We start from the raw sequence: 19,408 nt of genomic DNA on the forward strand, positions 1-19,408 counted from the left end.
TTAAGAAATGTCATGGGAAACCAGCCGTTGTCGGCTGGTTTAAACCTCCCATCTTGATGCCATTACGCGGACAAATTGAGCAGGGTTGCCAGCTGAGAGAGGTTCAGGCATTCTTTCCATTTGCACCATGTACAAAATCCGTCTGTCCCATTTCCCCTCCGCACCGCCAGTGTGTCACAATCAGGAGGTATTTGAATAAAGGAGAATGTGGGCAGCCAGGGTACCCTGTGGTTTGGTGCAGTGTGTATGAGGTGAACCTGAAGGCAACTTTCTCCTCAAAGGGGCACTCTTTCTTTCTCTTAATTTTTCATTGCAGGTTGAAACCTTGTATTTTTTGGTGAAAGTAGAAAATATAAGGGATATGAAGTGTTATATTACTGAAAGGTGCCTGGATGGAGAAATAGCAATCAGACCAGGCTTCTGTTTCTCTTTCAACATACCTACCAATGTGCATTTATTACTAAATACTTAGTTATAAGAATTATTGTCACCTTTAACTCTGTAGTTTCTGACTAAAAATGTCGCATCTGCTGTCCATTGGAGGAGAAATAAATCACTCCAGTTACCTTTCTCCTGCTGGAGGCACAGATTGTAACAATATTGTGTGTGTTCTAATGGATTGGATTGAAATGCGAGACGTGCAGATATCATCAGCGACAACATCTGAACATTTTTCTTGTTCACCTCAACAGAATACGTGTTCTCTGTTTTCATGTCATACTTATATTGGATAAAGTTCGTCACATAGCATTGGAGAGATGAATGAATCAGGAACTTTGAATTTTGGGTGGCTAAATATCCTCTCCTTGTAGTGTGGTGTCCTGGAGATATGAATCACTTGCTGAACATGTCTCTGTCCATGTCACACATTACTGTGATCTGCTATTCAGAGCATTGGCCTCGTTTTCAATGAGAAAAATGATAGCCTTTAATCCTCTGATGAGGACGATGTTGTTTTTCTCTTGCATTTTTGTTGTCCTTGATCTTATTTAATAATGAAACCACCACAGTAATTATGGTTTCATCTTGTAAAACATCACTGGATTAAACCGATTCATGTTCAAGGTTAGGGAGATTAGAAAAAAGATTTTATTATAATTAAAGAATTATGCTATCTGGACAGATGTCTAAATAATTTATTGTCTATATGGTATTAAAAATATGCAAAGATTAGCAATTTAAATGTCTTCAGGGTAGCTTATAGCTTTATATGCTTAAGAAAAAAAAATGCAGTTTGTTGGTGAGCACTTCAGTCGAATATGTGCTAATACAAGTTATTTATTCCTGCTGGTATCCAGCAAACATTAATAATGCATGGAAGAGGGTATAATTCTGTTTCATTTTCTCAGCTGAATCACATTTAAGAGTTGCAATGATCTTTCAGGGCTTAAGAATTTTTACAGTAAGTAATGAAAAAATTGAAAGCTCAGTGTAAGGTTAAGTGATTAAATGAATGGCCATGCTTCATGTACGCTTGCAAGATCAAACATATTGTCCCTCATATTGACACAAGATATTTCACCAATGGTGTTCCATACCTATCTAATGTATGTGAAAATCTCTGTAATGCCTTGTAATTTTGCATACGTGCCTTTGTATGTGGAAATGTGTATACAACAGATTAACTTTTGTGTATGTTATTTTAATGTGTGTGTTATAAAATGTGATCAAACTGTTTCTCTTGGAGTAAATGTTAATTATAATCACTGAGTTGTACAGGTCTTGGTTGAAGGTCAGAATATTTTTATACATGAGAAATTAAAATCAAAGTGGCATAAACCACAGCTGAATGAGAGGTATCTAAAAATTGTCATTGTACAGATTTGTAAATAAGTACAATGAGGCATTCACAATCTATGTTTTAAATGAAGCTATGTGAAGGCTATACACTTCTGTATTTTCTGTGCACTGTTATGGATAGAAACAATCACCTGCCTCTGTCTCCAGTTGTAATGGTGTATATATTTTCTCCCTTCATTGTTTCTTTTGTTTTCTTTTCCTTTCCTTTCCCTCCCTCTCTCTCCCTCTCTCTCCCTCTCTCTCCCTCTCTCTCCCCCTCTCTCTGTGTGTGCGTGCGTGTGTGTGTTTTTGTGGTGTGTGTGTGCACGCGGCTGCCCGCCTGCATGCGTGTATGTGTTCCTCTCAGGAGAAGCTGACCTTTCTCCACGACCTGTACCAGCGCCTGGTAGCAGGCTGTGTGCTAATAAAACAACCCCAGGGCCTGTTGGGCAGCTTCTCCTGGCCCGAGCTGTGCGCCGTCCTGCAGGAACACGCCGATGCCTTGACCTCCGACCTCAGCCGAGCTAATGAGAAGGTGGGCCGGGGCGATGGGCCGCAGCAGCTGGGCTCTGCCGCTTCCAGGCGATGACATTCGTCCTCATCAGTGTGCTTCCAGAGAACCCCCCCCCAAAATCCAAACGCACGTGCACACAGCTCTGTGCCACATTAATAATTCACCAGCATTAATTATGACTTGTCTACAACTCAGTTTGATGCCATTGCTGAGGGCATGTTAATGCGACTGATGTCTGTATGGAGCCGCTCTTATTCTTCCCTTTCCCTTCATGGGACCCGATACTGCTACCAGCCAGCCTCAGCCACAGGGACCTAATTAACAGAACATAAATTAAGGGTTGCTGATGAAGCAGTCATAGGAGTGCACACAGAGCCAGCTCTGGGCGCCCGCTATGATGTGTTTGCAGTCCATACAATAGGCCAGTCCGCGTGTTTGTTTTTCCCTGTCAGGGCTGTGGAGATTCAGTATGTACACACATTCAGGGGGCTATCGCACCGCCGTGGCGACGCTGTAATTAGCTTCAGGCTTCCAGAGCAAGGAGCTCTCTCCACTAATCATCCAAATGAGGGCAGTGCTGAATCTCCTGTCCACCTTTGTGTGTACAAGGAGCTTCTGTCTGCGCGCTCCTGGTAAATATTTCCTGACCGCTGCACCTGACTTGGTCAGGTTGCATTTTGTGCAGCTATTGGCACACTGAAGAGGTTAGTGTGAACCGTCCCATCTTGCATTTCTGCCTGAAGATGTCACATAAGGCGCTCTAAATCTGTTCCTTTACCTTCCAACAAGTCGCAATAAATAGCACCAATCAGGTTTGTGTGCCTTGCTTGTCAGCATTTGTTGACTTTCGTCTGTAGCTGTTTCTCCTCATTCAGTATGTTCAGCCACAGATGATCATTGTTTAGAGTCATGATGGTGTGCCTAGTAATTCAGCAAACTTTGGCAACTCGTGATGTCACTGCCTTAAGAGCTCCATAGCAACATAAAGCATGTAACAGCATGCGCTCAGTAAGGAATCAGAGGTCAGCTGGATGATTCTCTGAATTGCATCTCCTAGTAAATGGCAAACAGCCTCAATGCCTTTTGTGGTGGAAAGTTGCGTTTTTTGTTGTCAGTGTGTTTGGTGTAGTGTGCCTTCAATGTTAATGTCGATTTCCAACCTCTAAAAAGTCAGTAGATTGTTGGCGTGTTGGGGGATATCAGGTCAGTCTTCAGGTGCCTGTAATGATCCCACTTGCACTTCCGAAGTAAACAGGCTGAAATATTTCTTTCTCTTAATTTCCACGTGAGATTCAGGGCTCCTTTATTTCTGCCTAGCATTACGCCTGCATGAGAAGTGTGATTCTAAACACGGTTTCGTAACAAAGATCTGCTATTGGTTTTCTAATTTGATAGCGGGGGGTGCGACCATTTCAAGTTTGGTTAATGAAATTTGGCTTTGCTTTGAGAAACGCATTGTTCGAGTTTTGCCAGTGAAACTAGGAATGTTTTCATGGGGTTCCTACCACATGTCTCTTAAGTATATGCAAGGTCAGGATTTGGATTGATTCTCAGCCCGACATCCGGGAACAATGCTCTGCCTGATTGTGTTTTTGGAAAGTAGTGTAGTTCTCTCAGAGTGAGTTGATGCTGTAGGAGGTGGAGTATTGGGAAGTATTGATCAGACCATTTCAAAATAAAATATCCTAGAATGGAGATAGGGAGCACTGTGTTTTTTGGAATCCATCTCTAGCCGGTTATGTAGTGCTGCTTTGTTTTTAACTCTGAAATTCTCATTTATGATGCAATTTACTTTTCAGGGCAAGCTGTTGTAAGATATGCGTGTAGCTCATGCTTACAGCAAATATAGAAGTTGCAAATGGTTATCACAAAGCCTAATTCTCTAACATCTGAGATTTTGTTTGGATGGATAATTTGTATTTTGTACAAGTAGAATTAATATTTCAGATGATTCCCCCATTTAAGATTATGTGATGTGAATGTGACAAACCTGCAACAAAGCGGTTCATTATGGCTGAAAACCCCCGAAAGCTCTTCAGATTTGTAGCGGTGAAGAATGTGAAAAAATAAACACGCTGCGATATTTATTTCATGTGTGCTCTCAAATACCTCAGAGGATAGAGGAAGTTGAACGGGTTTCGGGGGAAATATGTCACTGAGCTTTAATATTAGGATGGCTTTAGGAAAAGCGCATTGATCTCTGTGCAAAGAAAACATCTGATGGGGTAGAGTTTCACTTGTGGGAACGGTGAAGAATGTTACCGCTGTCTCGGTAGCAGTGGAAGAATTAAGCTCTCTGTTTTTTTTGTTTTTTTTTTTCTTTTCTCCCCCAAGATATCCCATCTGGAGTTTGTCTGTCAGAACAAGAGTGAGGCGGTGAGAGAGCTTCAGCAGACCCAGGAAACCACCTTCAGCAAGCTGGCAGAGCAAATGAAAAAGAGGGAGGGGGACTGGCAGATGCAGAGGAAGGACCTGGAGGAGCACTACTCCAGCCTGACCACGGAGGTCCAGGCCAGAGCCCAGGTACACAAGTACCCAGAGCTCTGTGTAGCACACGGCGTGCTTCGCTTAACGTGCTGGGGCACTGCGCAAATACAGCAGCCTGTCAAGTCTTCTATTTAAATTTTTAAACATTAAGTTTAGCTTCAATGCTGAAACTTCTCGTGTCTTAGCGTGTATGCGCATTTATGTGTGTGTACTATACAACTATGCTTTTCAAAGAAACAGAGTTGCATTTCGCTCTTTAGTCATTTTGAGCTTTTATTTAATGCATTTTTGGATAAATTAAAACACAAGAGTGGTTGATTCATCAGAAATGAGATAACTGTGTCTAATTTACTTACAGCCTAACTAAGTCTACAAAGGTCATCTAGCAAAACAGTTGAAATTATAGGAAGACTATTTGAAAGTGTTTTGGTGACAGCTGTTCTCCTTGCATTGATTACAAAGGTGAGAGGTTTGGGCCCAGAGGACGCTGTTACGTCTGAGCTGACGTGACTCCCCAAGTGGGAGAGACAGGGTTTGCAGACCTGCAATACAATGCCCCAGAAATGGCTCTTCCTCAAGACATTATGCTACCGCTCACTTGAAGACATTGCAAGGTCTATTAAACCTGGACCTTTACACGTTTTATGTCTGTCGGATAAGTGGAAATTCGGTTTAGAACGCATTTTCCCTGGGTCTTTGTAATAATATTCAGGATACACGGGTATTTCAGTCCTGTAGAATGCATCCTGTAGGAAAAGTAGCTCATACAGTGAAAACTGATGAGAATGGAATCTGAGCCCTCAAATATTCGCAAAATATCACAATGAGTAGCCGTGAAGGTTCACTTGGCTGTGTTGGTATTTTTTCCACAGCTTGAAACAACTGTTATTATTTTGTGTTCATAATGATGTGTGGGTGTTGTGCGGTTTTGCCTGCTGTGTCTTTCCATATTATAATGTGTCAGGTACTTTTTGTTAGCCCTGCCTACAACCTGTGGATGTTTAGCTATTCAGCTAGTGAATCACAACTTTCAGACAGCAACAATAGCTTTTTTCATTATTAAGACAATCTGCATAGTAAATTATAGGATTGTTATATGCAGGTAGAAGGCTACCATTATTTTGAACAGAAATTGGTAACATAACTATAAAATAATATATGAAAACAATTTAATTTGGATGTATTTAGCACCTCAGACTGATTTTCATTTACAGAAGCCCCTTGACCAACTGCAGGTGTATATCATCTGGATTTGATTCACAGCAACAGTCTTTCATTGTGAATGTCCATGGTTCAACATGCATTTAATTAGTCAAAATGCATGCTAATTTTCCTGTCATTTGCCTGCAGAGACAGCTCCTCTGTAGTTAATTGTTCATCTCCAGGCTTGTCAAGTTGAGGGTTGTGCTAGCTGCATATTGCTAACATTTGTTACTGTTCACTAGCTTTTGAAGCATGTGCGGCTAGGTTACTAGTATTGCTAGCCAGCAATGCCATGTTGAAAAGTGATATCGGCCAGTAGTGATATTAACATATTTTGTAGGTGTGTATGTGAGTGGCTCCTATGGTACTCTGTGTTTAGCTACTTCATGTACTTAGCTATGTCATTACATACATACATATATACATACATAAGCCAGAGTTTAACTATGACGAAAAAAGGAGGTTAGCTAAAGTAATTTGGACAGATCCGTAAAACAAAATGGGTAGCTAACTAGACTTCATGTCTCCATTGTCATGTGATCTTTGCCCATTGTTCTTATTTCCAGCTGGGTATCATCTGAAAAGGTGGAAGGCTGGAACCATTTGTTCTGGAAAGACAGTGTAAAAATAATCTTAAAGTTTATCAGAATGTGAAAGCACAGTTCGGTATGCATGTTACAGCACTGTGGATGACAGCAATACAAAAAATATGTACAATTATAATTATCTTGTGCAAGTTACTGAATGGGTTTTTTAATTATGTTATCTTCAGGCCAAGTGCTTGAGGTAGGTATTCACCTACCTATTCCCAAATATGGGAGTCTTGCGGTCATTTTTAACACAGCGGAAAACTGATTTGGTCGTAAACAGAGTATTAGTGCATATGCGTGCTTTGATAAATCTGACTATGCATTTCTTATGCACTGGTGCAGTTCCTAAGAAAATTCAATATGTGGTACATTAACTGAATTTATTAGATAACAAATAACCTAAGTCAAATGTTGCTCATTGCATTGGTTATAAATGTGTACTAATCATAAGACTAAAGGTTAGGCCTTGGATAATGTATCACTTGACATCTAAAAGTCCCCTTAAAACATAAAAATGTGTAAATTAAAAAAAGAGATTGAGATGCTAAACTATATGGAAGCATTACTTACTGTATTTGTGAGATAAGCAGAGTACAAAAATGGTGCAGTATGAACTATTAGTGCACCAGTATAATGGTGGGTAGGGATACTTTGTATGTTATGGCTCAAGAGCAAAATCCAGTGTAACATTCAGGTTATGAAGTGACCTGTGTAGTGTAACCCTTGCATTACTCTGGGACTGTTTTTAGATGAAAACTATTGCAGAATCAGTAGGACCTTGATTTACTAACTGCATTGTCTTTTGGGATGATTGAGGTTGATGATAAAGTCACAAATGCGCAGGACCGAAGATGTCTGGCAATGTTGCCCCTTCTAGAAGTGGCAGCGTACTGCAGAGGAGGCCCAGGAGAAAGTGGAGAGCCTGGAGAGGATCAGGAATCAGATGGCAATGGATCTGGCCTGCCTTCAGAACCTCCTTCCCCAGACCAGACGAGAAGGGGCCGCTCTCCTGGCCGCCTGTGCCCTGCTGGCTGGAGCGCTGGGCCCGCTCTACTCGCAGCTGTGCGCCCTGACCGGCCAGAAGGCCCTGCTGCTGGAGCAGGTGGGCGCTGGCGAAGCCTTCGAGGGTGAGATCCGGTCCCTGGTGGACGCTCTGACAGCGGAGAACAAGACCAGGGAGGAGCCCGCGGGCCAAGCGAAGCGGCCTAAAGGACGCGTACGGGCCTTCCGGAAATGCGCCATCGCCGTCATGGCAGCCAACCGCCTCCGCAGACTGGGGCAGCGCTCCCAGGTCCTCTTCACCCTGGACCAGGGCTTGGGTGACCTTCCCGCTCTCTGTGTCTCTACAGCAGAAGCCAGATCTTCAGAATCTTGTAGCGGTAAGTAGTTCTTTGGGAGAGCTGTGGGTTTACATGGCTTCGCCGAGGCTCAGAGCAGGCAGAGACAAAACGGCAAGCGCGGTGTTGTTTTTGTAAGAGTGCTACATCTCTGGCTCTTGCAGGGCAGAGGAGAGCAGCGCAACAGAGCAGTATGGCTCTCCAGTGGCTCCGCAGCAGAGACCTGCTAGCTCTGGTGCTCAGTTCTATGGGGGAGCTTCAGGACGCGATGTCTAAAGAAGGTGGGTGAACTGTCAACACCTAAATGAATAAATGATCCACGATCTGGGGATGAGATGAGGCCCTCAGCTCATGGGACGATGTGTTTCACCAGATGAAATTCACAGCACAAAATCACCCCAAACCGATATCCCCCACTCACCCCTCTGCTGTCTTTCTCAGTTAAGAGTGGCATCATATGGTGGTACTGTTAGTATGAAACGGTTCAAATGGCTACAAAAATGCAAACGGCATTCAGGAGGAGTAATGGACAGAGTGAGTAAACAAACATTCCACTGACTGATTTCTAAAACATGTTTTGCAATGCTGTAAAAAAAAAAAAAAAAAAAGAATCATACCAAACTGGCAGTGATGGAAATGTGAACAAAACATTTTCTGTTTTTGGCTAAAAAGGCAACAAAAAGGGTCAAGTGCCATTGCAGATGAGATTGATTGCCCTGAATATTTAAAAATAAATGGTTAAATATTTGAATCAATAAGCATGTTATAATTCATCTGAAAACAAGAGCCTTTCACCAGTCTTTTGCAGAAAGATCTTTAGGTTAAACCTAGGGCTCCAAACCACATTAGTATTATCTTTTAAACCGAATGCTATAATTCGCCAGCAAGATAAAACTTTGACACACTTGATCTGTATTAGTGTCTGTTCATATACATGTAGAAAAAATTGGACACTCAAACCTAGAGTAAATAGACTGATATGAAAATGGAGGAGACTGAGGAAAAGAGAGAAATGAAAGTAACTCTGTCAGGAATAACATACTTGCCCAAAACTTACTTTTTTCCTCTGGAGGAGAATTTGTCAATATCCTTCCACTGCATGCGTATATATATAACAAAACAATAGCGGGATAAAGAATGCTCCAAGTGCATTGTGGGTAGTTCCTATGAATGAAACGTTTGATTTGTACACAGCCATGCTGTTGTGTGTGTCTGAGGATCCTTGACATGTGCACTGCTGAATGAATAATTGAGTGCTCTTGCACAGCAAGAGTCTAGGTAGCGCTCTCTCTCTCTGCTACCTGCTGGATCCCTCTCAGTCCTTGAGAATGCCCATGTCTGAGATACTATATTGTCTGCTTTGGAGGTATTGTTTTAAAAAACTGCCCCCCTTCAGTTCACCACCCCCCCCCCCCCCCCCCCCCAACCATACATCCACCCCACACCCTCTACTCCCTGCTTCAAAGTGACCTGGGACCTCAATGCAGCGTAATTCTTGTGCGCTTTCTTATTGATAAAAAAGGCACAGCTCTCATTAAAAATTGACAGAGGTTTAAAGACAAAGGTTGAACTGCAGCCTACAAAAGTGTCAGTTTTACGGTGGATGGTAGAAGAAACCATGGGATTGATTAAATCAAAACAAACAAACAAAAAGAATTGGTAAAGCTCGCTGGAGGTGAGGTGTCACTGCGAGTATGTCTTCCATTTTTTGTATAGAAATCAACCCTGCATACTCAATAAGTACGTTAGACATATTTGAGAGCCTTTTGTGTCTGCTCTGGAATTCAACGCCAAGGATGTGATGGCAGGGCTGTGATTATTAATACAGTTAAGGAGGGAAAAAAATCAATAGAGTAGAGCTAGATGAAAATTAACAAGACTGACAGAAGCCTATTGTATAAACCATGCAGTTACCAAGTGGCCCTAACTGCAGACAAACAACCAGAGTTGCCAGAAATAGCTCCAATATTTGAAACTCAATCATAATTCTGCAGCTGGGGAGCAGGAATGAAAGATCCTGAGAAAATGAAAGCTGCTGTGTCTGCGGGGGGGGAGATCAAGTCCCTTTAGCCAGTGCATCCACCTTTCTTGCTTCATAACCCTTCCTTTGTAAGGTCATCAGGTCATCAATGCCATTTTATGCCATTATGTATGCGCATTCAGATATAGCCCGTTCTAAAATAAATATCAGTTACTGCATCAGTAAACCAGTGGGTCAGAGCAGGAAGTGTAGAGTACTGTTTATGCTGTTTTGTAAAATGGCGTTCTTCTACCTTAACTTTAATTGTAATGTTTATTCTGCTACCTTGTATCACTGAATACTAGCAACCCAGTTAGATGAAGGGAACACGCAAGAAAGAGTGATGATTGAATGGGACCTGCCAGAGAGCGGTTGACGTGATGATTTTAAGAAGGTATATTGCATCAAATCAAAATCATCAGTGTCAATAAAAGACAAAAATGAAAGGCCAAGTCCCCAAGAACAAGATTAATTTAACTGGGTGGAATGTACAGCTAATCAGTCATTATGCCACAGTGGTTCAGGCTATGTCTTAACCATTGAAAAAAATGAAAAATTGAAATTCCTTTCACTTGGTTGACCAGAACACATCTGTGGGTTGTTTTGCTCTTGGGGAAGACTTGGAAGCCATGGATATGTTGAATTTTGCAAGTATGTTAAATATATCTTGGCTTGGCACTGCTTCACATTGCTGTGAGAAGAACTCATGTCCTTCTCTGATGTCTGGAACAGTATATATGCGCGGGTGCGTGCGTGCGTGCGTGCGTGCGTATGTGCCCAACCTTAATGTGTATGGGTCACTCTGAATGACAGTGTGGCTCAGGTTTGCAGACAGACGGCAGTAGACTTTTTGTGACACCTTTTTGCTTGCGCGTGAAGGAAGACGTTTGTACTGCAGAAGAGCAGCCTATAAATCGCCTGTAATACAGCAGCCCCAGAAGTGCCCACTAAGTGCTTAAAGTATTTACAGCTTCAGGTTGAGCAGGCTCCCCTCTCTGATCCCTCTAGATTACATATAAGACAACATATGACAGATAAGGGGGCTTTTCTCAGGGCTGCCAGAAATGAATGCCTAGGCGTGTATGAAATCATAAATAAAACCCATTAAATTTATCTCATGCTAATTAGTATTAAGAGCACTGACAATTTTATTTATCAACTTTACACACAATTAATAATTACAGCCTTGAGAAAACCCGACATGTTTGGTGCATCAAGGCCATAAACCCATTACACATGCAGGATGATTACTGGGACCCAATGGGGAAAGAAGTAATTGTGCCTGTAAAATGTTAATTGCCCCAGAATGCGAGCTAAATTATAGCACCTTGTTTCCAGACATAAATAGTTTGGCATCAGGGATGGAGGCGCTGTGAGGAGCGGTGATGCTCAGCCCGTTTCCAGGGAGACTAAATGGAGGGGCGTCTCTGTTGGAGCGGGGGCTGTTTAGGGGGGCGAGACGCCGAGATGACCCGTCCGCTACCCCCCCCCCCCCATCTCCCCTCCACCCCTCCCCGCCCGAGGACGCTCCCCACAGTGGCGGGAGGACGGCATCCGGGGGAGCCAGTGACTCAACGCGGTCTCTGCGCTAATTATGCTTTATTGTGCTAGTCAAGCAGGTTCTGAGGGCCTGCTTCCAAAGCCGGTCCCCGGAGGACCCCTGATAATAACCAGTGAAGGAGTCGCTTTTAGAAGTTCTAAAGGTTGACTTCTGCTGTTTACCCGCGCTAATTTCAGAGGTGGGAAGCTAGCAGAGCTTTTCAAAGTTTAACAGGGAACTCATCATTTGCATGCATTTTGAAAATTGATGTTTGTCTGCATGTAATAGAAACCCTTTATTAAAGTCACCACACAAAAAGCCCAGTTTGCTTTAAGTTTTAAAGATTTAGGGTAGTTACATATTTTTTCAACGAATGGCATAATTCCTTTCGTACTGAAAATGTGGAAATCAAAAGTGTGAAAATGTCAATAAACATTCAGAGATGGGAAGTAGTTTTTAGTTCCCAGACTCGCTTCATTGATTGGAACGCCATTGAATGTGGTTAATGCTTCTCCCCATGTCCTCCTAATGTCTGTGCTGGCAGAGGCAGGCACTCCGTCCTCTGGGCCCGGGGTGTTGGCTGCTGCTCGGATGTGCTTTGCCAAGCTGATGGAGCGGCTCATGGTGGAGATGGACAGCACTTCCAGGGTATGGTGCCGGGAGAAGGGAGCCCTGACCAGGAGGCTGGGCCAAGGCCTTCACAAACTCAGCAGCAAGGCTCCTCAGAGCGACATGCCTGCTACTTTAACAAGAAAGGTAGGAATAGCAAACTTATGTTCAGTCACTTTCTCACTTTTCTGAACATTTTATAGTAGTCTTCAAGCTTTATGCCATTACCTCTCCTTCTTGTTTAAAAAAAAAAAAAAAAAAAAAAAGCTGAAGATTGTGATGCGTTGTTTTCCACTTGTTTGGGAAAAAATCTATGAAGTGTCTATGAAGTGATGACAATTTGATCATAATTTTTGACCAAAGTTCCTCCTGTTAAGAGGTAAATGCTAAATGACAATAATATAATATAGTCTTTGCTGTCAAGCCAAAAAAAACATGATACAGGGTTCACCCCATATTGAAAAAAAGGCAAGAGCACTGAGAATTTCATCAGCTAGTCCAAGACTGCGATGGGTTCAAAACCTGCTTCTGGATGTCTGAGGGTCAGTTTGAAACACTATAACAAATTCTAACATCCCCTATATAAAAAAGTAGAGGACCAACCGCTGGGGTCCTGTCGATCCAGAACAATACATGGAAGTGTGTTTACAGTAAGGTATGTAGCTAGCCTCTTCCTAGATTTTCATAAAGTGAAAGATGAGACTCAGAGTAGCCTATTGTAGCCTACCACTGAAGTAGATGGCCAGCTAGCTATTGTGGTGAAATGTAACCGACCTTTATTACCTTTATTACCAACAGTGTTAAGTAGCAAGTTAGCTAGCTTCACAACCAGCACTGGATGTAAATGTTGAATTGATAGCCAGCTAACGTTGGTTAAGCTTGCCAACATTAGTTAATTGATTACCTTCACTTTCTGTCACCACTGTCTGGTATTCCTTAAGGATGCAACTCTGTAAGCATAAGATCAAGCATAAGCATAAGACAAGCAACTCTGCAAACATAAGATTCATGTTTCTGTCCCTTGTTCGTAACTAATTACGTCAGAAGGATGGCTCTGTCTGCAACCTGCCATCTAGCGTTAAGGCTGCACACTCCCCCCCCATGATCAGATCAGTACAGTAAACTTCAGTAGATGGCTGCATCTAGTGATGCTATAGCCAAATCTTTAAATGAATTGGCTTGTGTCGGCATGACAAAGATTTATTTTTTGATGTGCAAATTTTTCGCATGAAAAAATCGGACTGGATGTGAAAAGGCCTCGTAAAGGAGTGTCAAGATTGATCCAGCAAGTATGCTGAGAGAGCCCTTTCAGGTTTTAGCAGACGAGGAAGGGGAGAGGGACTCGGGAGAGATGAAGGGCAACCAGGGGGAATTTAGGAACAGAGAACTCAGAAGTAATATTCGGAGAGGGCACCTGGATATGACAGGGGAGCTCCTACAGGAGGAGGTATCGTCATCACTCAGCTGTAGATTGAAATGTGACTGATGACAGGCTGAGTGCGCCTCAGCGAATGAGCCCGCGTGTGTTGTGTGCTGCGCGTCTGGGTGGGCAGCGTGTGGTGGCGGAGCTGCAGCAGCGCATCCTGGAGTTCACGCAGCGGCTGCACTCCGCCGAGGTGGAGCGCCGCAGCCTGCGGCTGGAGGTGGCCCAGTACAAGCGCAGCGTGAGGGAGGTGAAGAAGGAGGCCGACCGGGCGCTCGGGCTCAAGGAGCGCCAGCAAACGGTGAGTCCGATGACACATTACGTTACATCACGTTACATTCATTTAGCGGACGCTCTTATCCAGAGTGACTTCCAGCACAACAGAATATAAGTGTATCCATGCTAATTGAATGAGCAACAGTGACAGACCAGGCTAACAACACTGCCAGACCAGTGAGTGTGAGCACAGGTTGCATATACTACCATACATCACTCACTAGATCACAGAATTTGAAACACATTGCAATACTACATGTAAAAAATAAAAAAAAGGCAAGTACTAGAAGTAGCAGGTGTTAGAGGGTGGGGACTGAGGTCGAACCGAGATGCAGTCTGAAGAGGCGGGTCTTTAGTCTGCCTTGCACAATGGCCACCACGCCTCCGTGTAACGGGTGGTGGTCTGTCCATTCAATTTGATAGATGCCCTCAAGGACAATCACACAAATTACTTCAACAAGGTGTGCGGCTTCAAGGGCTTAATTCAATCTTTGCAATGTTCTTCTAGTGTTAGGTATATGACTGGGTACACTTTGTACTTCACTAGTTTTTCCAAGTGGTCATCTCCATTTATTCCTGACATGATTTGTCGGCCTTCCTACATGTGCACAAGTAGTACAGACTGTGTAATAGGAACCCCTTCGAAATGACTTACTAGTTTCCAATACAGATATAATCTCTTGGACCATGTCAGCACTATTTCCAAATTCATCAGATTCACTGCAATTCATTGAATAAAGGAATCTGAATACCAGTGCTACTTCTGGAAGATAGACTGGTATATGTACAGAGGTTCAACGTGATGATAAATATGACATAACAACAGATAAGGTTGTTTAGCGATGCATGAAAGTGTATGTGGGGAGGGTTTAGCATCTAATGTCAGAGATGTTAAAACCTACAAAAAATAGCCTTGTTCCTGACGTCCACTTCGCGCATATGAGAACATCACCAAGGGATACCTTTAAAAAGTATCTGGGCCTTTCAGGGTTTAAGCAGACAGCGACTGAATACAAATGATTACTTCTTGTGTATGAATCTGACCTGTGACTTGTAGATTTCCAAGATAATTTGTGCTTTGAAATCGCGCTGCATAGAAACCTTTGGATATAAACAGTGTTCATTATATTTGTGTGAACCATCAAGATAATTGTTAGCATTGTACTGTAGTGGTGCATGAGACATGGAGTAATGCTAGCTGGATGTTTTGTTTGATGTTCATTATCCACTTCATAATGTCTTAAAGGGTGCCTGGGGAGACACAAAAGTGGAAAAGATTCAGTTAACTATACATCGAAAATTTGAAGCAAATGTAACATTTCACCTCAGTTTTTACCTCAACATGAGAAATGTATGTTTCGGCTGTCAAGAAAATCTTACAAGGGCAATGCCAATCGAATAAATTTCAGAAAGGATGACCCGTGCTTTTATGATTCCAAAGTTTGAAATTGATTTGCCATTTTATAGGCAACTTTTTATCCTTTGTTTGATTTGAATGCCCTTACTAACTATTCCCAGCCTTCAACCACCACCAGCCTCTTAAAGTAGAAAAGCTATGGTTATAACGAGTATTGTACTCAGAGGATTGAGCTGAGGTGAGGATTGATTGCGATTCATGCTTTGAATTCTGTTCTTTCTGAAGAAAAAAAATATCCAACGCTGTCCAGGGTAGCATAAAAAGTTTCCGCATTTGAAGCTTGGAAGAGACTTTTCCTAGGACGGTTGCCAGGTTTTTTTTTTTTTTTTCTTTTTCCACAAAATGCAGAATGGTATATCCTTCAGTGGTGTTATGCTAAATGCTAGATGAACCTGTGTTTTTCTGTTTGTGGCGGCTGTCAGGCGGGAGTACCTGTGGAGCGCTTCGACAGCATGTGTCAGGAGCTGAGCAGCGCCCTGGAGCGGGAGGAGCAGGCACAGGCTCTGCTGCACGAGCAGGCTCAGCAGCTGCACCAGCTGGGCCTCCGGCTGGAGCTGCACTCCGGGGAGGAGGCCGAGAAGGACCGCACCCTGGACGAGGCCGTCAAGGTAGACCCACCTCTCCGTCCGCTCCCACTGCCTCACCCTGGCAAAGAGTCGGCGCATGCCTGTGCTATCCATCCATTTTTTATTGGTTGAAATTCATCTCTAATACTTCAGATGGATAATTGTCACTTTTGCTTTAGATATTATGCATGAAGTACTGTAGTTTGCTTAGCATGCATGCATTACATTACTAGACTGCTAAATGAAACACTTAAAATGCAGAGAGGGTCTTTTTCCCCCCTCAGTTTAGAAGTCTATCACTTTTATGTTGACCCCTGAAGTTGCAAGGGCTTGCATCACCCGTAGTGTTTGTGAGGAAATGCAGGGCTCATACTTGAGGATTTCTGTTGCTGGTGAATGGAGACACGCTAAGGGGAACCGAAACCCTTGCCATTAACAAAGAAATTAAAACCAAGATGCTACTCTACCAATACATGACACTTTGTGGCAGTTTTTTTGTAATTTGTAAGTTTTTTCCTGCAAAAAATGTAGATTCTTCAGCCTAGAAATTTTCCAGCGCTTGCTTTTTTTATATTTTATTCTCCTTTTCGCAGTTTCACATCACAGACTTTTAAACCACGCTCCGGCTCCTTATTAACGTATTTATTACATGATTCATTTTCTTCATCTTGCCCGCAATTATTTCAATTTGAAGCAAGGACAGTAAATGTGTTAAATTCAGCTCAGAAATGAGAAACAAGGCCTCACGCTGTGAACTGTCAAATCGTAAGATTACTCGACTTTTGAAGATCCTGCCACATGCAGTCTTCTTTGCTTGGGAGATAATGTGGAGCTTTACCAGAGCTCTGTGGGGCTCCCTCTTTGATTCCCCAGCAACACGGCTTACTGTGACAACGCATTGCAGGGAGCCTCTGTGAAGATAATCTCTAATAAGAGATGAGACAGTTTTGAAGAACTGAAAAAGGCCAAGTTGATCTCTAACCTCTTAAGAGCAGAGTTAACATATAGTGATACTGTGCGATAAAGATCTGTTTCTGTTCTTTTTACATTTCCTCCTCTTGTGATCCAAAGCAATGAATTTAGTGATGCATTACTTTTCCTTTTTACAATACTCATGTTTTTTCAACCCTCATGTGCTGCTACTGTACTTGTAAATCTGATACAGAAGAACGAAGACAGATGGAGTATTGGAAATCCAAAATACTAAATCCCTCAGCCTCTTCTGTGATCACTGAGAGTAACCACACCATGACACAATGTGTGCCTTCCTATCAAACAGATAATAATTGGCATGAAATGTAGTGCGATGTTTGCTGATTGCATCGTTTTACCATAGCACCATGCATCTACAGAATATACAGTACCAGCCAAAAGTTTGGACACACCTACTCATAGAAGGGTTTTTGTTTATTTATATAGTTTTCCACATTTTAGAATAATAGTATAGACATCAAAACTATGAAATACACAAATGGAATTATGCAGTGACCAAAAAATTGTTAATCTAAAATACAAGATTTTGATTTGTTTATTTGGAATAGCCAAAAAAATATTTTTTAAAATTAAAATTTTGGAAAGAAATCATATATATAGGCATCAACTTCACTATTTATATTTGTCTAAGAAACAAATTTCAAACATTTAAGCATACGTCTTTAGATCAAAATGTGTTTGAATGCATGTTTTCTTAATCAGGTGTGTCCACACTTTTGACTGGCACTGTATTTGCCCACCTCATAAAAGTAGCATTACTCATGTTTTAAATATGTATGTACATCAATTACTGTAAATCATATCATATTGTTGCTGTCAGTTGTATTAACTCTTGAGAAGAGCTTTACATGACTTTACATGATTTGGATACCCTATAACCCTATACATTGTGGGAGACAATCGTTACATAATCACGATTTGTTAGCAAATGAAGTGGACAATCATGCATTCAATGACTGCATCCCATTTTGTGTGGATGGCTTCATGGAAGATTTAGGGCAGTTGTTGACATGGTTATGGGAGGGATAAAACGCTAGCCACAGAGAACAAAAAAGCAAGCTTTTCAAGTAGCTTTTTCTAGCTTCCTGCATCTTTAGATAGCCTGCCAATGACGTGGCTGCTCAGTCTATGAAACATGTTCTGTCAGAGATTTTTAATTTGTTCCCGGTAAACCAGTCCAAAGCCTTAGTTTTTGTATCACAAGCTGTCTGCTGTTGCTAAAGAAGCTACCATTCACTGTGTTTCTGGGTGACATCATCCGAGGTGACAGTTCAGGCAGCCAGGTGGTTGCAGTCTGTGCTGCTGTAGAGGAAATGAATAGGTTAAGTCAGTGGCCAACAGCATGACACTCTGAGGCGAGCAATTAGCAGTCCTACATAATTCCCTGTTATCAAACTTAAAAAATAAGGTCTCGTCTCACACTTGAACAACTAAGTCAGTGTAACAACAATAATAGAAAAATCAAAGCTGGCTACATATCCTGCATTAATTTATGCCAATGAGATTTTAATGTAAATGGCATGGGGACGCCATCTTTTCCATCCTGCAGGTCCAACTAGCTTGGTTTCAGACGGTGAAACATGATGACAAAATAACACACATTATCGAACCTTAGTGTCAGTATTAACTACCACACCTAGCTTAACTAAACTTGGCTAGCTTGCTAATATTTCTTGATGACTTTGACTGCCTAATTACTTGTAATGGTTTACAAAAGACAATACCTTTGTGAGTTATGTAGGTGGGTCTGGAAGTTAGTAAAGAAGTAGTGCAGACATCCTTCATGTCAGGTAAAACTATGTGCTAGATAGTCAGTCAGGATAACAGAACTAGGTAAATACAGAGATGAATGAATGTAAAAATATAGAAATGTAATTTATTAATCTCTATGTTAATTCTCAGTGTTTATTTATACTTTCTCAACATTTAATTTATTTACATATTTTATTTTAAATTTCAGCTTTTGTCCTCCATACTACACCACCAGACAATGCCATAACAGTATACGCATGCCATCCTCCTGTTGGTGATGCAAACAGAATCTGTGTATGTTAGACTACCTTTCCTTTCTCACATGAAAAAAATGGCAAACCTCATCAACAATGTTAGTTTACTTATGTGTGTGTACAGCTGAGTTTTGTCAATGTAGTTCATTCAGTCAGTACTGACTTGTATTATTTTTTTTATCTTTTTAGTTGTAGTTTAATAATTTAATGTTAAATGTAAAATATTATTTTACCCCTTCATTTTTATCCCTTTCATTGTCTCATCTGTTTCTGTCACCCAGCCTTGTTTTGTTCTTCCATTTACCAAGCATGGATTGAGATCATAGAATGCCATTCATTAGAACCAGACATCTTTAAGTTATTAATATTTATCAATTAAGTATGTAATCCATGCTAAAAAATGCATTTCTAATAGATGTGAGCCTGATAATGACAAAGCTTCATGATTTGCTGCCTACCCCACTTCAGTGAGGATTACTGTCTGTAAGAAACCCTGTCAGCTGAGAGTATGGGAACTGAATTGGAGTTCAGCCAATACAATGACAGTTTCTCAATTTATGAAATTAAAATGGTGAGGCAGCAGGAATTACCTCCTATTATTATGCATCGCTTATGTACTGGGGGAAACATATGGGAGAGTACAGATAC

At 41.8% G+C, this 19,408-nt stretch overlaps 1 protein-coding gene across 1 annotated transcript in view; it reads left to right on the forward strand.

Moving 5' to 3' along the window:
* LOC118793634 (coiled-coil domain-containing protein 171-like) overlaps nucleotides 1-19,408 on the forward strand; it is a 73,531-nt gene that overhangs the window by 20,126 nt on the left and 33,997 nt on the right. Inside the window, exons 14-20 of the mRNA XM_036551862.1 lie at nucleotides 2,147-2,314; nucleotides 4,628-4,816; nucleotides 7,451-7,952; nucleotides 8,075-8,191; nucleotides 12,015-12,226; nucleotides 13,633-13,803; nucleotides 15,618-15,803. Of these exons, the coding sequence (XP_036407755.1) occupies nucleotides 2,147-2,314; nucleotides 4,628-4,816; nucleotides 7,451-7,952; nucleotides 8,075-8,191; nucleotides 12,015-12,226; nucleotides 13,633-13,803; nucleotides 15,618-15,803 (1,545 nt within the window). The remainder of the gene's footprint in view (nucleotides 1-2,146; nucleotides 2,315-4,627; nucleotides 4,817-7,450; nucleotides 7,953-8,074; nucleotides 8,192-12,014; nucleotides 12,227-13,632; nucleotides 13,804-15,617; nucleotides 15,804-19,408) is intronic.

The sequence above is a fragment of the Megalops cyprinoides genome, chromosome 18 (assembly GCF_013368585.1).
Source record: "Megalops cyprinoides isolate fMegCyp1 chromosome 18, fMegCyp1.pri, whole genome shotgun sequence".
Classification (NCBI taxonomy): domain Eukaryota; kingdom Metazoa; phylum Chordata; class Actinopteri; order Elopiformes; family Megalopidae; genus Megalops; species Megalops cyprinoides.